This window comes from Micropterus dolomieu, linkage group LG10 (assembly GCF_021292245.1).
Source record: "Micropterus dolomieu isolate WLL.071019.BEF.003 ecotype Adirondacks linkage group LG10, ASM2129224v1, whole genome shotgun sequence".
In the NCBI taxonomy this organism is placed as follows: Eukaryota; Metazoa; Chordata; class Actinopteri; order Centrarchiformes; family Centrarchidae; genus Micropterus; species Micropterus dolomieu.
In genome coordinates this window covers 16,413,390-16,434,223 of record NC_060159.1, presented here as the reverse complement: position 1 = coordinate 16,434,223, position 20,834 = coordinate 16,413,390, and the positions used below count along the sequence as shown (strand labels likewise).

The window sequence follows — 20,834 nt, the reverse complement described above, 5'->3', positions numbered from 1 at the left end:
TTGCTCCCCCCCCCCCCCCCCCTTGCACAAGATGCGGAAACCTAGCCTTTTTTCGGAGTGCTGCAGTGCTAGGATCTTTGCACTCTGACCTCTCTGATGAAGTACATATGTGTAGAGGGCTTTTTCATTGTTTTCCTAACCAGCAGGGGATATGCAGTTATTTATTTCGGATTATCTGAGGTAAATTGGCTGAGGAGGTATCCATCATCTTCCTTTCTTAGGCTGTGTTGTGTGGAGAAAGTGTTGAAGAAAAGCCTGTGAGCTGTTTCGTTTCTCCACTTGAAGGGGGGGAGAACCAGTTCTACTTTAGGAATGTGTGTCGACACCCATAACCCTGATCATGTGACGGCATGATGCCCTTGTAGTCCTGCAGTGTCCTTTTGGGTTTACAATAGCCATCTCAATGGTCAGCAGAATGTGCAAAGCTCTGAAATGTCCCTTGAGATTGAGCGTGGATGGCATGGGCTCCATCAGAACGAAGTAATGCAGAAGGATGTTTCCTCAAAGTTTTCAAGGTGCAGACAAGAGCTATAGAGATATAACAAACTCTACTTTATCTACTTTTTGTCAGTGTCTCTCACTGATATTTGGTGGCCAGAACCCTCTGTAGGTCCATATCTGTACGAACCTGATGTAGGGCTGGACGATAAGGCCAAAAATGTTAACATGATAAAATGTTTCATATATTTCGATATCTATAATTATCACCATAAGAATCTAATCGTTATTTCTTTCCAGTTTAAAGGCTGATTTTTGCTCGTGAGTGAAAGTTGAAGAAACCTGATGGTTAATTGTGCTTGTTTATGGTCAACACTTGAGGTCAAACAGTGTATCACTTCACAAATCTGAGGTAGAACATTCAAAACACTTAAAATAAAATCTTTAACAAATATGCATGAGTAAAATTAAGTAAAAGCTTTTTTCAGTTCGTTTTCTTCAACAAAATTAACATCTTAATGAAAAAATTGAGTCCTAATTCATGTATGAATCAAGTGAATAAAATCAAACATTTATTGAACATTTGTTATATTGTTGTTGAAAAAAAATTAGATTGCAATAATTATTATTTTATTGTCAAGCCCTAACCCGATGTCACAATGGACCTCTATTCAAGCAGGAGTAGCTAAATAGAATAAATTTTTTCCTATCTCAGGTGTCACCTTTATTTTGTAATGAGCTTGCGTGTTTCGTCCTAACCATACCACCATCCTTAGAGATTGACCAAAGGGATAATGTGAGAATGATATTCTTGAAATTGTCATAAGAGGTCAATAAGGAACCCTGTCTCTCTTTGTACACAGCTGTCTGAAAGATGGATATCTGCTGTTCAAATTGCTGTTTAAATTCACAAATAACTATTCATTTCCATTGCAAATACACTTGTCGAGTGTGAATTTGGCCAGAATGTTTTTGTTGTGCTGAGTCATACGATTAATTGGCATTCTTGTATGTGACAGTGCTAGAAAAATTGTCTCCAATGTCACAAAATGGTTTTTCACTGTTAAGTTAGCCTTTACAATGTCGTTAGATCACCACTGTCAGCCTGACTCTTTGTGGTCACAATAAACTCTGGTCTCCTTCCAGACAGGAAACTCATTGCTGCTCGTGTGTCTGTGTGCCTTTTGTGCAGGTTGAAGAATGGAGTTGGCCAACCATGGTCTTATCCTGCTGCAGCAGCTTAACGCTCAGAGGGAGTTTGGCTTCCTGTGCGACTGCACTGTGGCCATAGGAGATGTCTTCTTCAAAGCCCACAAAGCTGTCCTCGCTGCCTTCTCCAACTACTTCAGAATGCTCTTCATTCACCAGGACAGGTACAGGAGGATTGTATTAATATTGGCATCTGACACAAGCTCAACACCATGCTAAGATACTTTTTCTTGTCACATCACATCATTTATCCAACATCAAATTCTGGTGCATGTCACGACACTGACTCGTTCTCATGTTGTCAAACACTGAAGGGCCTTTTTCTCTGTAGTTGAGCACTGAACTGTATCTAAATCTTTTCAGTGTGATGACCCATAACTAATGTCATTGTTTGATCAATGGAGGTGACAAATTGGAGGGTCTGTGAGGGCATTAAGGTCAGAACATGGTACCCTGATAATGTGCTATGGCGAGGTTCCCTCACAGAAAGATATATAGACCCAAACAGATTTATCCACATGCAAGTTTTCAACAACCTGTGACCAGTAACTTAAACAATATGAACAAATGAGGAGCAGTAACTTCACTCTGTTGTCCTTTCCTGTTGACAGCTGAAACCTGTATCACCTGCTGCTGAATTATAATGTAAAATCTTGTAAATTATTATCAAGACCTCTGTCATCATTTGTCACTAGTTAACTGTAATGTCTTTCTGTTTCAGTGACTGTGTGCGCCTGAAGGCTGCTGACATACAGCCAGATATCTTCAGCTACCTCCTCAACCTGATGTACACAGGCAAGCTAGCGCCCCAGTTGATAGACCCTGCACGGTTAGAGCAGGGGGTCAGATTCCTGCATGCCTATCCACTCTTGCAGGAGGCCAGCCAGTCTGTGTATTCACACCCTGAGCAAAGCATCAACCTTTCCACGTCCCTCTACGGCATCCAGATCTCTGACCAACAGGTAGCGCTGTCAGCTAGGTTGCCCAATCGACGGCAGCTCTCCTCACCTTTTGACATGGAGCAGCTCAGCTCAGAGGGCAAGTGTCCGTCCACGTCGGCTGCCACAGCTTCATTTGCAAATTCCTTACCGTCCAAACTTGCTTCCTCGCCCCTAGACATGGAGGCCTCAACCAGTGGCACCAAGCCCACAGTTGAGGAGGGGGGAATGGACTTGCTAAGTGCAGATGGTTCCTCAGCCAGTGCAATCCTCCATGTGAAGCCCAGCATCATGAAGAGGAGTTCCTCATTTAGGAAGCATTATTCCTGTCATCTGTGCAGGAGCCGATTCACCCAGAGAAGCATGCTGAGAGAGCATCTCCTCCAACACACTCAGGCTCTACAGCAGGCGCCAGCTGAGCTCAGCAATGCACTCTCACCTGTCATGACTGGAGAACATAGCATGCTAGAGGTGGAAGGGGTCCTTAAGGGAAGCAAGGCAGGGTCAGGTGCCTCGGCTTCCACTACAGCAGTAGAGGTAATCAGTGATAGCGAGCAAACGCCTGTTTCAGGTACCAACTCAGACTCTCCCCGAGCAGAGGTGTCCACGTCCAGCTGGGGGCTGGGAGGATTAAATTCTCAGGCAGACACACCACCTCCGTCTGACATTGCGGACATCGACAACCTGGAGAGTGCCGACTTGGACAGGGAGGTGAAACGGCGGAAGTACGAGTGCTCCACCTGTGGGCGCAAGTTTATTCAGAAAAGCCACTGGCGCGAACACATGTACATCCACACGGGCAAGCCCTTCAAATGCAGCGCATGTGGAAAGAGCTTCTGCCGGGCCAACCAGGCAGCCCGCCACGTGTGCCTGAACCAGGGCGCTGACACCTACACCATGGTGGACCGACAGAGCATGGAGCTGTGTGCTGCAGGCGATGACAGCAGCCAGATGGAGGCGATGTTCATGGGCTCATCAAAGCCTTACAAGTGTAACATTTGTGCGACCACCTTCTCCAGTCCCAACGAGGTGATCAAACACTTGTGCTTCACCCAAGGGGGATTAGTGGGGCTGCAGGGTAGCACGGGCGCAGGGATGCTGCTCCAGCGTGAAGAGTTTTCCAAAGATGAAGGCTCTGATTTGTCCAACTCTGGCACCCCACTGGAACCCATAAAGACTGAGGAAATCCTTGTAGAGTAGTGCCAAAACTGTGTATTTGTCTATTTTAAATTATGGTTAATAGGTAAGCTAAAAGTGAAGTTAATCAGGGTGTGTATGTTGGAGGTTCACAATCTACCAAAACAGTTTTGTTTTGTTTTTTTTGGCCCTTTTTGGAGAGTATGACTAAAAGTATATTAAATAGTAAAGTAACATCAATTGAAAAGCAAATAACATTTGACTCTAGGCTAAATTGAATACCAATGAGTGAGAAAAAGTAAGTATTATTTACTCCTTCTCATCATTTTATTGGTGGACTACATTGGTATTAGACTCTCACATGTCACACTGTAACACCTTTTTTCACGAGAGCTACCGTTGTGGTAAGGCTGCACAGGCAGACTTTAAATATAAAAGGAAGAGGAAGCTGAGACAGTTCCGGAGGAGACAGCATGGTTTGAGATGAGTTGGCTGTGCTAGATTTGAGGAGGTGAAAAAGCCGCAATCTACTAACAATCCCTCTGGAGTTCCACAAAACAGTTTCTTCTTAGTCATAAATGAGAGGCTAATTCTGCAGATCAGGTATTGATTATAATTCCAGTTCAAAAGCATATGCTATATTCACACCCAAGACAATCTGTGCTTTTTTTTTTTTTATTTTTTTTTTTTTTTTGAGCAGATGCCTGGAAATCTGATGCAGGAAAGTACTTTTGTCTTCCATTCATGTTTTGGTTGACAGTTTGGCTCTGCAGAAATAATACCTTAAAGTGTTATGGCCATTTTTGCGTCCTTTTCACCAACTGTTTAGTTGTTTTACTCTTGTGTTTTGTTGAATGTGCTAAGTGTGCGTATGTCATTGCACCATATTAAAGCACAATTGCTCCTCATAATTAGATTTGGGCCACTGAAAGTCGGTCACAGCAAGGGAGAGTGGTCATTTACTTTTGATTTACTTATTGAAGAAACAACATGGTCATTCAGAAATGCCTTGATGGGAGGCTGTCCTGTACAATACTGTACATCTTATCTTCATATAATTTGCTTGAATATACTTCTAAAAAAGCCCTTAATTTTAGTTTGACATGCTTTTCTAATTTTATATTCAGTGGTATATTTACAAAGATTACTTTATATTGCAGTGTTGTATGTACTGTATAATAATAGAGAAATAGCTTTTAAAATAGGATTACATTTGGTTTATTAAATGTTTATGTATTAGGGATGGGCATGATGAATCTAACTTTAATTTCTTTAAGAAATGGGTTCAAATTTGGGATTCAGTGTTTCTTCCCCTGGGTGCCAATGGGTGCTAATTGTTAGCCTTTTTTGGTGCAAATGAAAACCTTTTCTGTATATTGTTAATGCCTTGAGCCTTTTATATTTTGACCATGGTGATGTACATATATGATGCAGAGGTTTGAAAGTTCCACCTTTAAGCTTGGAGGTCATATAAACTCAGGCAGGGATGAACACAAGGTGATTTAGCTTTAATGAGAAGCTGTTGGCAAGGAATATAAAATGACAGGGTGATATCTATACCTAAGTGACTGGATACGTGTGTTATGGGAATATAAAAGATGCTATTTATTTGAACGTACGACTACGTCCACTGTTCGGGAAAAACAGAAACACTTTCTTCGTACTACTGATGACTGGAAATTGTGAAAAATCTTTACGTAAGTCCAATTAATGTGAAGCAGTTATATCATGGTGAAACATGTCAAGTTTAACAGTAGCGCAAGTAGCATAATACAGGTTGTTTGGGAACAAAATTCTCAATTAGGCTGTTTTCAGGCGAAGATGGTAGGGTTTATGCTAATTCAAAACATATTGGCGAGCATCACTGTCTTTCGGGGGGGGTAAACTTAACTTTTAAACTATCCATAACTTATAGAGCTGAGGTGGGGGGTTTTTAATCTTTACATATTTGAATATTAAGATGACGTTATTTTAGGAAGGGTTGTAAAACTGTATTGTTATTGTTCCGTCTGGTGGAAAATAAATTATACAGTGTATTGTTTTTGCTCCATTGCATTTTTTTGCTCCAAAAATTAAATAAAGTGGAGACAATATGATCTCTCAAACTTTATCCAACCCATAATATTGCAAAAACCAATTTGCCAATTTAAAAGCAGAGTTGTTAACTAAGCCACACAAAGCTCACTGATGTGTATTTTAGAACATTATTTTAAATGTAGTCTTTGTTGGATTTATTGACTCGTTTCCACCTTTTTAATTATTTACATAATTTTATGAAAATCTAAAATAATGCCCATCCCTAGTATGTTTAATATGCATAGGTGTGTGGTTTTTTTGAGCCAGTTTTACCCAGCCTCAAGTACAGGTTTGTGACAGTGAGTACCAATTCAGTTTTAATGGGATTTTTTGCTGTATCAAGTTTGGAGTAGCAGTTGCTGCTTTGATGCAATGAGCCCAGTGTTTGGCTAGATGGAACTATTTCTCTCATGTCTACTCAGGTCTAGTAAGGGGGAAGGCTGTTATATTAGAAGTAATATCTTACTTACTAATGTTTTTGTGGTGTGCTTGCCAATTATTTGAGACTTTTTTTTTGCCATAAATCAATATCCTATCAACAACAAAAAAAATCAGTGAATTTAATTTTAACATTTAGTAGTTACTAATAGGGAAGGATTCTACATTAATTTGTCAGAGCTCAGTTGATCGACAGGAATATGCACAGCTTTATGAAGTCTAAATCCTTCCTCACTTCAAGTTGTAATTGTTCTTCTGCAACATCAGTCTTGTAACTCAGTGGTTGTGTATGTGTGTTTAAACATCTCAGTATCTCAGGAAGATGAGAAGTTTGACATTGTCTTTTCTGTTCAAAACAGTGATTAAATTTCCAGCCGGTGATGCTACTCCCCAATGCCCATCTGACATCTACTGTGATCAATCTGTGTTCTCAGGAATGTGCGTGGTTTTCTGTATAAACAACCTTGGGGGGTTTTTTTTTCAGTGAAGAATGAACAATAAAAACACGTCTTTTTATAATTTTGGATCTTTTTTGTCTTGTCTTTACCTCAACAAAATGGTTTCAGGAGCTGTTCTTAATTATGTTTGTTAGCATTCATAAGCATTATAGAAACATTTAACAAATACTATACTATAACTTGGCAGATAATGACATTTTAAGTGTTTAGTGACAAAATTGTATGAACAATTATAACTTCTGCTATGACTGGATACCCGCGGGGTCTTAAAAGTATTGAAAAAGTCTTAAATTTCATATTCCAAAAATAAGACCTTGAAAGTATTAAATTTCATTTACCAAGGTCTAAAATGTGTTCTTGTCCTTTCGTAGGATTATATTAATGCAGTAACGTCATAAACAAATACTTTGTGTGCGTGAGACTTCATAATATACTCCGTTTGGTGTGACTGATGTTATACGGCAGTACAGTTAACGTTCCTGTTTACGTCAGTGTTTAGCGTTACGCTGGAGTGTTCGCGGTGCGCGAGCTCTGGCGCGTATCAGTCAGTTGTTAGGTAAGAAAACACAATTTCTCTGACGTGCTACTAACGAGCTATCGCTAGATCGTCGCCTGAGAATGGGCAAGTGTCTGAAACTCAGAAAGCCAGAGGTATGAACAAGTTGGCGGTTGAGGCTGAGGGCAGTGCCGCTGAGGTTAGCGCAACAAGCTGGTCAGCGTGCGAGTCAGTCACACTATGGCGAGCGCTAATGGAAGAGCGGAGCTGGAATACTTAACCTATATTCTTTCTATTATATTGTTTGAATTGTCATCGGAATCACTTTATATAAATAAAGACAATTCTACCATAAATTGGTGCAGAAAATGTCTCCAGAATGGAGGAAATTAAGTGTTTAGTGCTCACAAATTTTCTAGGGGACCCCCAGACCCCCATTTTTATGTTTCAGCATTGAGTATTTCATCAAATAGTGTTAAAATATCTTCTTGTCTTGTTCTCATGAACCCAGTATTTTAAATCGTACATGTGAGCTAAGTGTATCGTCACACCCCTTATCTGAACCTTTGTGTCCCCACCACTTTTCAACACAAAGTGACGTCCTTGATTAATTTTATTTTATCAAAGTACAAACACACCCCAAAAAGCTATAGTGTGTTAAATATGAATGTATTATAATACAATATTTTATTAAATTCATGTAACTTTGTAAATAATTTTTCTTGGGCTTAAAATTCATACAGATTTTCCATTATCCAGTCATGAAGTTGGTATTAAATTTCATCCTAGGTGGTATTAAAAGGTCTTAAAAAATCTTACATTTAACTTTGAGAATCCTGGGGATACCCTGTATGAAGACAGATTTTATATTATTACACCTGTGTTTTCCTACATTTTCATTCATCATCATCATTCATACAGCAGCCTCCACTTTTAATTGCCTCCAAGAGGAGCTATAGCTTTTGACAAATAAATAAAATATAGGTTTAAAGGCTCCCCCCTATAGTGGAAAATAATGTCTTTGTAGTGTTTCGTGTATTAAAAGGTTCAGGGATTAATACAAAATGCACAGCAATTTTCTCTAACTTTATTGAATGAAATATAGACAAGTTTCTGTATCCTTACTATTAACAGCTTGGAAAATATAAAAGACAACTAAGACCATGCTACATGAATATTGGTGCTAAATTGCTGCAAGTTATTAGTTAATATTACAACAATATGATTTTTAAGTACATACAATACAATACAATCTGTACAAATGTTAAACAGGTTCACAGTTGATTGTGTTACAAAAAGCAGGGAGGACTGAAGTGGGCGAGTTGCAAAACTAAATGCTTTACATTACACAATAGCAAAAGTCTTTAGTTCAGTCTGTCTTTTTTAATCACTTATTTTTACATAAAGCAAGTATGGATGTGACACACCCACAGTCAAAGTCATAGGAAAGTGGTGACCTAACTGGGGTCTGTACTTTGTTTGGTCATAAAGCTGAGTGAAATGCGAGCGTCTAGAGCTGCTTGTGTCAGCCACCTAATTCAAATCACTGGCTACAACACTCAGTTCATTCTCAAGATATCTGAATGAGTGATGGTGCAAATTTTGCTAAATGTGTTAGCAAATAAACAAATACCTCCCACTTTACCAATAAACAAAATAAGCCATTTCCTTATTACTTAGGTTTGATGCGTGACTGAAAGTAGCTGAGTAGATGCTTTAGGAATTTGATTAATACTGTGAGAAATGGAAAGACCATGACTCCCTGATTGATCTTAACTCCCTGATTGATCTTAACTCAATTTGGCTTTTAAATTAAGAGTAAAATTAGCTTCTGGTACCATGCAGTCGGTGTCTGTGCCTCTCTAAATCAACAACCAGTGAAGTCTACGTCCTCCCTGGTGCCAGTTTAATGAACCTGAGCAATCATGCTGGGTGAAGAACACAACATGTGAGCAGGTACTATAAGACTGAAATAACCAAAGATCATTTTTATACTTTATCACCATTATTATAACATACAGTTGACACCAATGGCTGAAGAGTAAAGGGTGCACTACTATTTGTAGGCAACAGAGGGCGTCAACATACTATGTTTTCATCAAGAAATATAAATATTTTGTAGTAAGGAAGGTGGTCAACTTAAAACTGCTACACAATAATACATACAGTATGTCACGCAGTAACTCAAAAACATGGCCATTAAACACTGTGAACATGATATGCTTTATATTTGTTACATGCACACGTCTATGCAGTATGACTCTTCCAGTGTCAAAAATTGGCATATGTATGTTTTGCACTGTTTACCAAATACCTCTGCCACATGATCAAATGAGTTGTTATAATAGTATTTTATTGTATTATTATATGAAACAATGTGTAACAATCTCTAAACAAAGTCTTTTTCACAGTAAATCAGGCAGTGATTGTTTGTCTTATCTACATGAAGCATATTTAGTTTGTCTGGGTGCAGAGTGAGAACACATTGTGACAAGAGAAAGTGTCAAAAGTCAAACATGTGCTGCATTCCTGGTAGATATGACCATACTCTCTGCCCTCTTGTTGTTTTCCTCAGTCAGTGGAATCACACTTGTACCATGGTTTAGCTATAACTGCTACAGAGTCATGAAATAATCACTGAATATGACTATAAAAGCTGTAATACACCGGTCACTTACATGCAACAGTCTCACATTTGTTTTGGTACATTTTACTAGAAGCTTCTTTTTGTTTTCTCTGCATTAATCGTTAAATTGACTCATAATGTTGCTCAAAACGATACCTGATGTATGACAGCTTAATGTTAAAACAGGCAACAATGTCCATACAATAACAAAATAGGGCAAAAAATTAAAAAATAAAGACTTAGGGGTGAATGAAAGAATACTCAAGATATAAATACAATGTACAAGATAATAATCCTCCATCTCTTCACCATCTGACACCATCTCACTCTCGCTACTTTACACATACAAACCCACGCGCACACACATACGAACAGATACACACTCAACCAGGTTGCAGCCTCTGGTCTTATGCAGCTAGGGCAATGGAAAGTCACTGAAACGCTGAATATACATCACACTGATTACAAGCCGGATTGGATGCTTGTGAGGCACAGGACATGCTTTAGTGTGTGTGTTTGAGAGAGTGAGTGAGTGGGTGAGGATATGGTGGTGGTACGTCACATGGCAGTGACAGCACTGCAGGATGGGGTTGGAGTACAGGTGGAAGGGGAGGTGGAGAGAATGGCGGAGCTGTTGCTCAGTCACTCAGTCTCTCTGGGCGGGATGGGTGGAGCCCAGTCTCAGTGTGTTACCACAGAGCTGCCTCTTTCTCTCTCTTTCTCTCTCTCTCTCTCTCTCTCTTCCTCATCACTCACTTCCTGGTCCAGACAGTGTGTCTCCCAGGCATCAGTCTTGAATCTTCAGCTGTGGTGGGGAGGCACAAAAAACACATATTAGGAACAACAAAATACTCCATCTTTTGTTCTCTGGAAAAAGAAACCATCTGAGATTGACATTACATTTGGAAATAACATTGTCCTTTGTATGTTATGTTGTAGGTCCTGAATATCATTAAAAATCTGTATTTTAATGTAATATAAGAACACCTAAAACTAGTCATTTGTGATGTTCCTATAATATCAACTGATGTGTTAAATGTGGACCCTATCAGAGGATGGAAAATCCCATTTTGAGATTGTAAGTGTACATTCTGTCTTCATTGGCTATATGCTCATTCTAATAATTCATAGTATCTAATTATATAATTTCAGTGCAATCAGGGCCTTCAGCTGTACACTGTACCACATTGGCACATAACCATAAATGCAGCGATTATACCAGAATTGATATATTGTATAATCCATGTCATTTAAACAAAGAACGAGGACTGAAGTAGGGACGAGTGGATACTGAAACATTAGTTTGATGTACTGATTCAATAACTGTCTTTAATGCAAGCCATTTTACAAGATATTGAGCTCCTCTCTGATGTATTTGCATGAGAAATTCAGGATGTGTAAGCAACAACCATGTACACATTATTATTGGGACCGACTGCTATTAGTTGTTATGTAGTACCTTTTATATGTATTGTATATAGCAGTGTCAATAAATCTGGAAAAAATATACATAACATATATATACTGTACATATAAACCAAGACACCCTAATAATTTTAATTCCCCTACTGTTTTCTTTATCTCTCTTTTTCATTTTACCAGCCTGCATCTTTCTTTCATTTGTCCTTTTATGTCTCGCAAGGGTTATTTATATGATTCAGCGCTTATTTTTGAGAGGGCTATCACTGCGGCTATTAAGCTGCTGCAACTCACCAAGCTCTTTGCTGCCATACTTTCCCATTTCTATTCCTCTCTAGACTCCCCTTTGCTGCAGAGCTGCATGACTACTTAATATGAAGATAGACAGTTTCTACCTCCTCCTCATTGCACTAAAATTGCACTAGGCTGTACGCATAATTCAGTCAAAACAACTGAAAAACCCAACATGAGCCCTTTGAGGCTTTGTAATTGAATCTAACAAATGCGTACTCCGACATGGTTTCTTGACTCCATACTGAGCCTGTGATAGAAGGAAAACAGGAGGGAGCAGAGGAATCATAATCAGTCTTTCAGCACAAGTTCATCTGCCTCTCATACACCGCTTCCCTTTAAGACCCCGGCCTACAAAGAAGGGGTCAACGGCGGCATTCCTGCTTTGATATCAAAGGTCCCCTGGTTACTCATAGCCTGAACAAAAGCTTTTTCATCTGGCCAGTGGGCAAATCCCCTCCCCTATTCCCTAATAAAAGTAGGGCCCATTGATGTTTAAAAAAGCCACTCTGAGAAGATTGTTTGATAGGCCAACAGAGGAATTTTGAAAATAAGTACCTTTTTTCATTGTTTACAGTTCCATCACTAATTCTGCAATACCAAAATTCTAAAAAAACAACTACTTGATTGATTACCTGCATTTTGATTTGTTACCATATAAAACAATTGTCATAAATAGATATCAATGTTGTAAGATCAGTCTCACCTGCTCATGATGCTGTTGTGATCTCTGTGGACACAGGTTCGATCTCCTTCACAGCCTCCTCAATCACCTCGATCACCTGCGCCATCACTTCTGCACACTTCACCGATGATGTTTTCTCTGTCTCTGGTTGGCTGGCTTCTGCCTCTGTGACTTGGCTGGGAGCGGAAAGCTCTTCTGTAGCTGTCACTTGAGGTTCTTCTGTCAGAGTTGAGAGTTTGTTTTCACTGGAAGAGCTCTCAGGTTTAACGTCTTCAGCCACGGGGCCGTTGCTGTCAAACTCCACCGCAGCCTCTACTTCCACTGATGGTGCCTCAATCACCTGCGCTGTCTGCAGCACCAGTTGGACTGGCATGTGAATCTTAAGCACTTTGTCTTTTTTCTCCTCTGACTTTGCTTCCTCTAATTGCGGTTTCACTTTCTCAGCTGCTTCTTGAACATCTGGGTCCTGAACCTTTGTGTCTTCTTTGCTCTGTTCCTCCTTGACCTGTTCAAGCTCCTCACCTGTCTGACTCTCTGCCTTTATCTCCACCACTTCTTCCACTACAACAGTCTCTTCACTTACATTTACCTCCACAGCTTTCTTCAACCCTTCTTTTGGTTTCTTCTCCTCCTCTACAGAGGCATCAATGCTCTTTATAGTCTCTACTGGGACTGTGTCAAAGACCTCCAATGCAATACAGAGGGGCTTAGGTGACTCTGGTGCTGGCTTTTCGCAGACGACAGCAACAGGGGGGTCAGTGATAACTGGGGTCTCATTTGTGATCTCAATCTCTTTCTCTGTTGTTGCTACAGCCTGGACTGGTTCTGGGATGGTGGCTGTTGGGGTGGTGGGCTTTTTGGGTTCAGGCGCTTCTGAAACTTTATCCATAGCATCCTGAATGACAGCTTGGGCAATGACCATGCTCTGTGCCTCAATTTCACTGGCCTGCTGGACCTCCTCCTTGACTTCTTTCATCTCCTCACCGGCCTGCTCAATGACTGCAGTGATCTCCAACTCTGCTGTTTGAATGGTACTGACCTCCACAGTCTCTACAGCTATACCCTCCTCCTCGGTTTCCTGCATGCTGACTGACTCTAACAGTGATGCGTTTTCCATGGTCACTGCGCCTGATGTTGCCACTTGGTCAGACTCGACATTGAGAGCAGCCACAAGGACTAGGGTTTCAGTGACAACAGGAACCTCCTCATTTGGTACCACTGTGGTGGTGGCTGGCTCAGTCTCCTTTGTGAAGGTGACAGCTATCCCTTCGGTCACTTCCTGAACTACCTCTGTAACAAGGATATTTTCTTTAGTGGCAGTAAGCAGCTCCACATCCATTATTACCTCCTTGGTTTCTACAGTTGGTTCAGTGACTTCCACGCTCTGGATGCAAACAGCTGTTTCGGATGTTGGTGTAATGACTACAACAGCATTAGGAGAGTTCTCGCTCATGGTGGTAGTCTGAAGGACTTCAGACTTCTCCACAACAGTGGTGACAATACCGGCCATCTCAAACGCTGGCTCATAGCTCTCACTGGCTGCTTGAGTGTCCACTTCACTTAGTGAAATTTCAACAGCAGGCTCAAGCTCGATGGTTTCTACTTGGTGCAACTGGGCAATGAGCACTGCATCTTCTGTAACAGTGGCTTCCTCTGTACTTGCTGGCTTCTCTTCCTTTGACACCTCTGTGCTTAGAGCATCACTGATCACAGCCACAGACTCTATGATGGGCATTGTAGGTTTCTCCAGAGTTACTTTGGTAATCTCCCTGGTTCCTAGGCCAGTGCAGATAGCCATGGCCTCATCAGGAGTGTGTGACATCAGGATGGTTTTTGTCTTGGTCTCAGCATTCTTAGTTGACGGTTCACACTCTGTTTTTTCAGAGGCTACCTCTATTGGTACATCTTCAACAGTCACAGATTGTCTGGGTGGAATTTCACTGATTTGGGCCTCTATGCCCACCATAACCTCATTCGCGCTCTCCAGCTTGGGTCCCTGAGGAACAGAAGTTGTTTCAGCAACTGGAGTCGGAGCAACAGGCTTCACCTCAGCTGTGGACAGTCTGCGCTCTCTGTGACTTAGAGTTTTAGGGGGCAGAGCAGCCTCGCCCTCAGTTTCATCCTCTGCAACGTCGGTGTCAACAGACTTTGGCGTGGCAGCATTCTCAGCCTCTTCTGGAATGTCACTCAGCTCCTCATGTTTATCATCGATGTCTTCAACAATGGCTGGGATCCATGAAGGGGATCTATCTTCAGCAGACACTTTAATCTGGACTGCCGTTGGTTCTGCTGGTGCCTCCTGTTCAGCTTTGCCTTGGTCATCATACTCTGAAAGAGGAACCACAGCTGGGGTGTCAGAGTCGTCTTCACTTAAGCCCTGTTCAGTGGAGGCTTGTTTTTCAGCCTTCTTCTTTCTGCGTCCAGGCAAGAACTTCTTCAAAGAGAATGATGACTCATCTTTTGGTGCTTCACTGTCTGACTGGACTTGTTCTGCAGTCTCCTCTTGCTTGTCTTCTTTGCTCTTATTCTTTGACATAACTATGCGTTTCAGTGTGTCCCAGGCAGACTCTTTCTCATGGGGTTCAGGGGATGAAACAACTTCACCGTCACTCTCTGTGTTTTGGGAAGTGACAATAGCAGCTTCAGTTTTGCCCTCCTGCTCCCCTTCTACTGCTGCTGCAGGCAATTCCTCTTCAAGTTTGATCTCCTCATCGTCAGAATCAGAGGTCCTCCTAGTTCTCTTTTTGGGTCCACCCATACACATTAGAGCCTCCCAAGAGACAGAAGTGTCCATTTTCTTTTTGGGCTCCTCGGTGCTGCTGACCAGTTTCTCAGTGTTTTCGGTCTTTGGCTCTTCCTCAGTTGGCTTATCCTCCTTAACCTCCTCCTCAACACTCTTATCTGCTAATTGGGCACTCTCAGATGAGGACAGGGTGGCTGACTTTGCTGTCTTCTCACACGTGGCTTCATCTTCACTTTCAGAAGACCTTTTCACACGCTTCTTGGGTGTTACTAGTTTCTTGAAGGAGGACCAGGCAATGATACCCTCTTTTTTCTTCTCTCCATCAGAAACAACTTCACCTTCAGTATCTTGGCTAGACTCATTCTGGGTCACCTCCACAGCAATAACATGCTCCCCTGACTCCTCTGGAGATGAAGGTCCACTGTCAGCTTTTGGTGCCTCTGCTGACTCAGTGGAGGATTGAAGCTGCTCAGCTGCTTGCTCCCCAGACTCAGTGAGCTTGGTCTCAGTATCTTTCTTGGTCTTCTGTTTCTTAGCTGAGAGCTTCTTCAAGCCAGCACCAGTGAAAAGCTTCTTCAGGGGGCTTCCGTGGGGCTTTGCCTTCTCCTGTGAAGATAGCAGCTCAGCCTCAGAAATCACCTCTGCTGGAGCCTTCTCCTCTTCTGCACTAAGTTCAGCCTTCACCTCTTCTTGTTTGGTCTCATCAGTGATAGTTGCAGCAGGAGCAGGGGTTTCAACGGTGACTTCAGGCTCTGGGGTAGTCTCTGATTTGGCTTCCTCTGGAGTAGCAGGTGCCTCCTCCTTGGGCTCTGTTTTTTCTTCCCCAGAAGTTGCTGGTTCCGCCTCCTTAGTTTCTTGCTCCTCCCCATCCTTCTCCTCCTTTTCTTCCACAGCAGCAGCAGCAGTTTCTTCTGTCTTAGCCGTCTCCTCCTCAACAGCTGCCTCCTTGTCTTCCTCCTCTTTTGTCTTCTTGATGCTGGATTTCTTTCTCAGGTTAGAGAATAGTCCTCCACTGAAAAGCTTCCTGAAAGGGGACAGGGTAGTCTCCTGTGATGGCGGAGTGGTCTCTCCTTCCTTCTCAGCTCCTTCGTCCTTTGCTGCCTCATCAGTGGCTTCAGTGACAGTGCCTTCAGCTGGGGCATCAGTGGTTTCAGCTTTGTCACTATCTTCAATGATGGCCTCAGCAGTGGATGCTTCTGTATCAGTTTCCTTTTCTTCAGCTGTGCTCTTCTCCTCAGCAGTGGCAGCCTCCTCCTCCTTTTTAGGTTCATCAGTCCCACTAACCTCCTCTCCTTCTTTATCTTTGACTGTCAGTAGCTTCACAGGTTCTTTTTCTTCGCTTTTGTCCTTCTTCAGTGTGAACTTAAAGCCAACAAAGCGGAAGATCTTCTTGAAGCCTACTTCACTAGCGTCATCAGGTTTCTCCTCCGCTGCTTTCTCCTCAACAGCGGAGATGTCATTGGCATCAGGAGACTCTTTCTCCACTTTCTCGCCATTCACTTGAGGAGCCACTTCATCCTGGACGGTGTCCATTGTCTCGGGAGCCTCCTCTTTCTGAGCCACAGACACAGCATCTGGCTGGCCAACTGAAATGACAGAAAAGAAAGAACTTTCAATTGATCTGATATTGATGATACAGATTTATGGTTTCTCACTTCAGTTTTATTACTTCCTTCTGCTTCTGCCTACTTTGTTACAGAAAGATCACTAACAATGTTACAGTGTTTTTCTTATAAAAATGCTTGGACCAGTGCTATTTGCGTAATTTCAGGTAATGATGAAGAAATCAAATCACTGGCCAAGGCAGCGTAAATCACTTGGTCTTCAATAAAACTCTTTAAGTCATGACTCAATTAAAAACAAATGCGAGTTTTATATCATTGAGGAAAGTCTCAGTGCCATCTGCAGATAATTGAGACATTGTGCAGAAAGTTTTTGCAATTAGATCCTGACCCCCTGAGCTGGTTCAAGCATATGACTACTTAATTGAGATCATATTGTAATTTGGTTCAGCTAATCCTGTGCTATGTAAACACGTAAAAAAAAATTAAGTTCTGGCACTGACACAAATAAAACAGTTATCCCCAAAGAGAGCTTAATTTAAAGTGTTGCGCAATCAATGAGAGTAATGCTATTTGCAATGTGTAGTTTACTGTCCCAAAATGCAATGTGAACAGACCTATAACACAACATTGCAATGGTGCATTGTGTGAACCACTTTTACTTTCTTTTGATGGTTAAGCTGGATCACTTATTCCATTATTGTGAGTAATTTCTTAGTAGTTATACAAATTAAAGACAAATGACGTATTAGCAGCTGAGATAAGAGTGCACCCGTGCAACACATACACACAATGTCTGCCTGCCATGTCCGTCTGTGTTTTGACAGATGAAGGCGTAGGGGGATGATAACTTGCCAGTGTCGGAAGCTCTCCTTTTTTTTCTCTGCCTTTCTCCTCAGGTCTCACTAGAGTCTGGAAAATATCACATCTGATACCCCTGGACTCTCAAAACAAATTCCCAGGACTTTTAATGCCTAGCTATCAGATTACACACAATGAGAAACACAAAAACGTGTATGCACTTCCGAAAACCCCATGCATACTGTGTGAATTACCCCCTGTCAGTCATCTAGCAAGACACATGTTAAAATATTATAAATATTAACTATAAAATGAATGCACAACTCAATCTTTAATTCAAAACAGATACACACAAAATGTATGAGGACAATGTAAAAAAATGTTTCCCATTATGCATCTGCTACTAAAGTTGGATTCAGTTTGAAAATAAATCTCTGTATTTGTGAATGATGAATGTGTTTTTGTCTCACACAAAAATGTAAAACTATGCGCCCACATCTGTCCACATCCTTTTGCTAAATTATAGGCATGAAGCTTTACTCAGTAGCGAAGCATTCCTAGAATATTTAAGCTTTAAAATAGAAAAAACTGTATTTAATACCTGACCGACACTATATAAACTATATAAACACTGCAGTGCTTCACACTAAATTTATATGATAAAATAAAGAAGTGCTTTCAGACACTAATGTTCTTAGTGTCGGCACGCCCATATCTTGATTTGACTTGAGCGTAATGTGAGCTATGCTGTTCATTCCTTGTGTGGGAAAATTATTTTAGGGTGCTCTAAACATAATCTCAATTTAAACGCAGGGGGACTACAAGAATGTTTATTTGTTTTTCAGTTAAACTGCGTCTCGACTGTGCCCGTGTAGGATTCAAACCAAACAATACAGGCCTCTACTGCTACCCCTCCTTAAAAAAGTCCCAATCCCCTTGACCCAAATTCCACCACAGCAGGATGGATGGGGACCCACCCCCCTTCCCAAGGCACACACACACATGCAAACACAATGGTCTTGTAACCCTCCCTGGCCTCAGAAAATAAAGGAAGAGGGTTGGCAACTTTTCAAATATCAAGACACACCAGCTCAGGGGAAGTTTGCTGACTTTACCAAACTGATATAAACACCAATAAAGAAAGGCCTGGGTGATTTGTAAAATACATCAGTGTCACATAGCAGTGGCGCCCTCACACATAGGCGTTATCTTTAGGGTACTTGTCCAATCACACAGCTGTTAAGCAAGCAAGTCAAACATCATATAAAACTACACATATTCTGGTCAACTCTACCTTAATGGCAAATCCCTTAGTGAATGTAATAACACCAGTTGCTTTAAGTAGTTTTGAATGAATTTCCGGTTCAGTAAAGAATTTTTCAATGAAGACATGTGTGTGTGTAGGAGGGAGGAGGGGTCTGACTGTTAGTAAGCCAGAAGGGACCATGTGTGTCTATATGTATAATAAAACAGGAGCCATGTTGATTTAACAGACTGCTGGCATCTCTCCCTCTTTTTGATCTTTGTTTTCCGGCCCAACTGTTAACATCCCTACGTTGATTTGGTATGGGGGGGGGGGTGTTAATGTGTGGTGGAGGGCGGGTGTTTTGAATAACGACTGTACCATAAAGAATGTGAGTGTGAGGGGTGAGGCTACGGGGGGGTGGGGAGGGGACAGTTAAGAGATGAAGGGATGGGGTAGGGTTTGGCCTGGGGCCGAAACTCACTTTAAAGGGTGTTACATATCTCAGACTAACACATTCATAGTTGCAATGCCTCTGCTCTGCTGGAGATTGGCTTTGTTTATGTGTGTGAAAGCATGTGGTATGGCGATGCTCTCATATTAAATATCATCGCCACAGCCAAAAAACAATTCTTGTAAATATAGTCTCCAGCGAGATCAGATAATGTTTCTGTTGTGGCTGTTTCAGCACTAGGGTGGGTTGGTGTGTTGTTGGTGGGGAGGGTGAGGGGGCAGTTGTGAAGCTGAATGGCAGAGACACTATTAGCAAACTTAGCCAAATATATGCAAATCCTTGTTGCAATTAATTTTCAGCAGAAGCCCTTTAAACAAAAGAAGTCAGTTAAAAAGAGGGCAAGGATTCAAATCCTGAAGTCACCATTAAGCAAAACATTCCAGACCTGCTCCATTTGAATCATCACTCCCAGTTATAAGACCCAAAGAAGAATCAGTCTTGGCAAGTAATTAATTCCATATACCCCTTTCTCCTCCCCCGAATCCTCTGGGGCTAAACTGACCAACCCCACTGGGAATTAGGATCCCACTCTAATCTAATGAAATGCTTCACATGACTATAGCTCAGATGGTGACATGAGCTAAAAGCAGACTTTTTTGTGAATGCATCTTCATATATTTCTGGCAGCTGTCACTGTGTGAAATACTTTTCCCATCAAGAAGTCTGGCGTAGTGTAGGATGTATACTTTAGAGTTCGGGTCTCTCAGCGGTTGGCTTTGGCCAGAGACGGTAGTTACAGAAATGTAAGTGGTATTTGTACAGCAAATAAACAGGTTTTGTAGGACTTCTACACATTCTGTAAAGCCAGTGGTTATGCACAAGAATGATGACTGAACACTTGACTTTACTTTTAATTTCAACACACAGTATTAAATAAAAGTTAATGAAATTAGAAAACTACAGCAAACATAATTCTACTCTTTACACAATGAGGCTCTACAGTGGCCAAAGCAAAGCCACCTCCAACTGAAATCACCCTCCGGTGCCGGGACATCCACAAACCACAATGCTAACTAACCACACCCTCAGGACAACAATGCCTTTGGCTATACTCACTCATGTAAGGAGAAACCACAGCTTTAGGTTTCATACATACTGTATCCTAAATAAATGACTAATAGCCAACAAATATTATCAACTGTCACATTTCAACTTAACAAATTACATTTTGTATATTATATTTATCAGAATCAGAAATGCTTTATTGATATACTTATATTAATTCACAGTAAAGCAGTCACAGGTTGTTGTTTTTTTTTAGCAAAGTTGAGGATAACTCTAAATGGATCAGATGTAACATTGAATCATTGTTCTTACCTGTTAGAGTTATTGTTCCAAGCATTGGAAAATGTCCAAAAATCCTTTCTCCAAAAAAAACTATACAAAAATAAAAAAGATACCACAAAATATTTGATGATTAAAAAAAATTTCAAGAAAGTGTCTGTTTGGTTACTATTGTTTTCCTTCACTTCTCTGCACACTCATTAGAATCTATAAGATTTGCTTCTTTGAGTTGGCTCAGTCTTAACTAGAAACTCAGTCTAATGGCTGAAGCTGTGTTTCCCTCTTTCTTCTCAGCCAGTATGAACAGAAAAGAGGGCTCCACACACATTTCAATAGACTGACACACATGTCATGTTGGGACCACCCCTGCCTCCCTCTTCCTCGCACCTCCCTCTCCTTTCTTCAGCTGTTCTGAATGAGCCCCATCCTCCTCCTCCTTCGCCTTCGCCTCCTCCTCCCCCTCCCTATCCACTCAC

The 20,834-nt window shown here is 41.3% G+C and overlaps 3 protein-coding genes across 6 annotated transcripts in view; 1 reads left to right on the top strand and 2 right to left on the bottom strand.

Annotated features, from left to right (window-relative positions):
* zbtb2b (zinc finger and BTB domain containing 2b) overlaps positions 1-6,755 on the top strand; it is an 8,980-nt gene extending 2,225 nt beyond the window's left edge. For all 3 annotated transcript variants that reach the window (XM_046061640.1, XM_046061641.1, XM_046061642.1), the window contains 2 exons: positions 1,631-1,811; positions 2,369-6,755. In XM_046061640.1, the coding sequence (XP_045917596.1) occupies positions 1,639-1,811; positions 2,369-3,785 (1,590 nt within the window). In that variant the 5' untranslated portion in view covers positions 1,631-1,638 and the 3' untranslated portion in view covers positions 3,786-6,755. The remainder of the gene's footprint in view (positions 1-1,630; positions 1,812-2,368) is intronic.
* mthfd1l (methylenetetrahydrofolate dehydrogenase (NADP+ dependent) 1 like) overlaps positions 1-20,834 on the bottom strand; it is a 200,997-nt gene that overhangs the window by 132,528 nt on the left and 47,635 nt on the right. The window lies entirely within an intron of this gene.
* Positions 8,256-20,638, bottom strand: akap12b (A kinase (PRKA) anchor protein 12b). Its single transcript, XM_046061635.1, has 3 exons — positions 20,392-20,638; positions 12,233-16,540; positions 8,256-10,621 (listed from the first exon to the last, which is right to left on the bottom strand). The coding sequence occupies exons 1-2, from the start codon at positions 20,414-20,416 to the stop codon at positions 12,237-12,239; spliced, it is 4,329 nt and encodes a 1,442-aa protein (XP_045917591.1). The 5' UTR covers positions 20,417-20,638; the 3' UTR covers positions 8,256-10,621; positions 12,233-12,236.

Excerpts from the sequence above, each read along its gene's own strand:
- akap12b (XM_046061635.1), bottom strand. The coding sequence starts at position 20,416 with ATGCTTGGAACAATAACTCTAACAG. Across the intron at positions 16,541-20,391 it reads TGGAACAATAACTCTAACAG|TTGGCCAGCCAGATGCTGTG; the intron begins GTAAGAACAATG and ends CTGTCATTTCAG.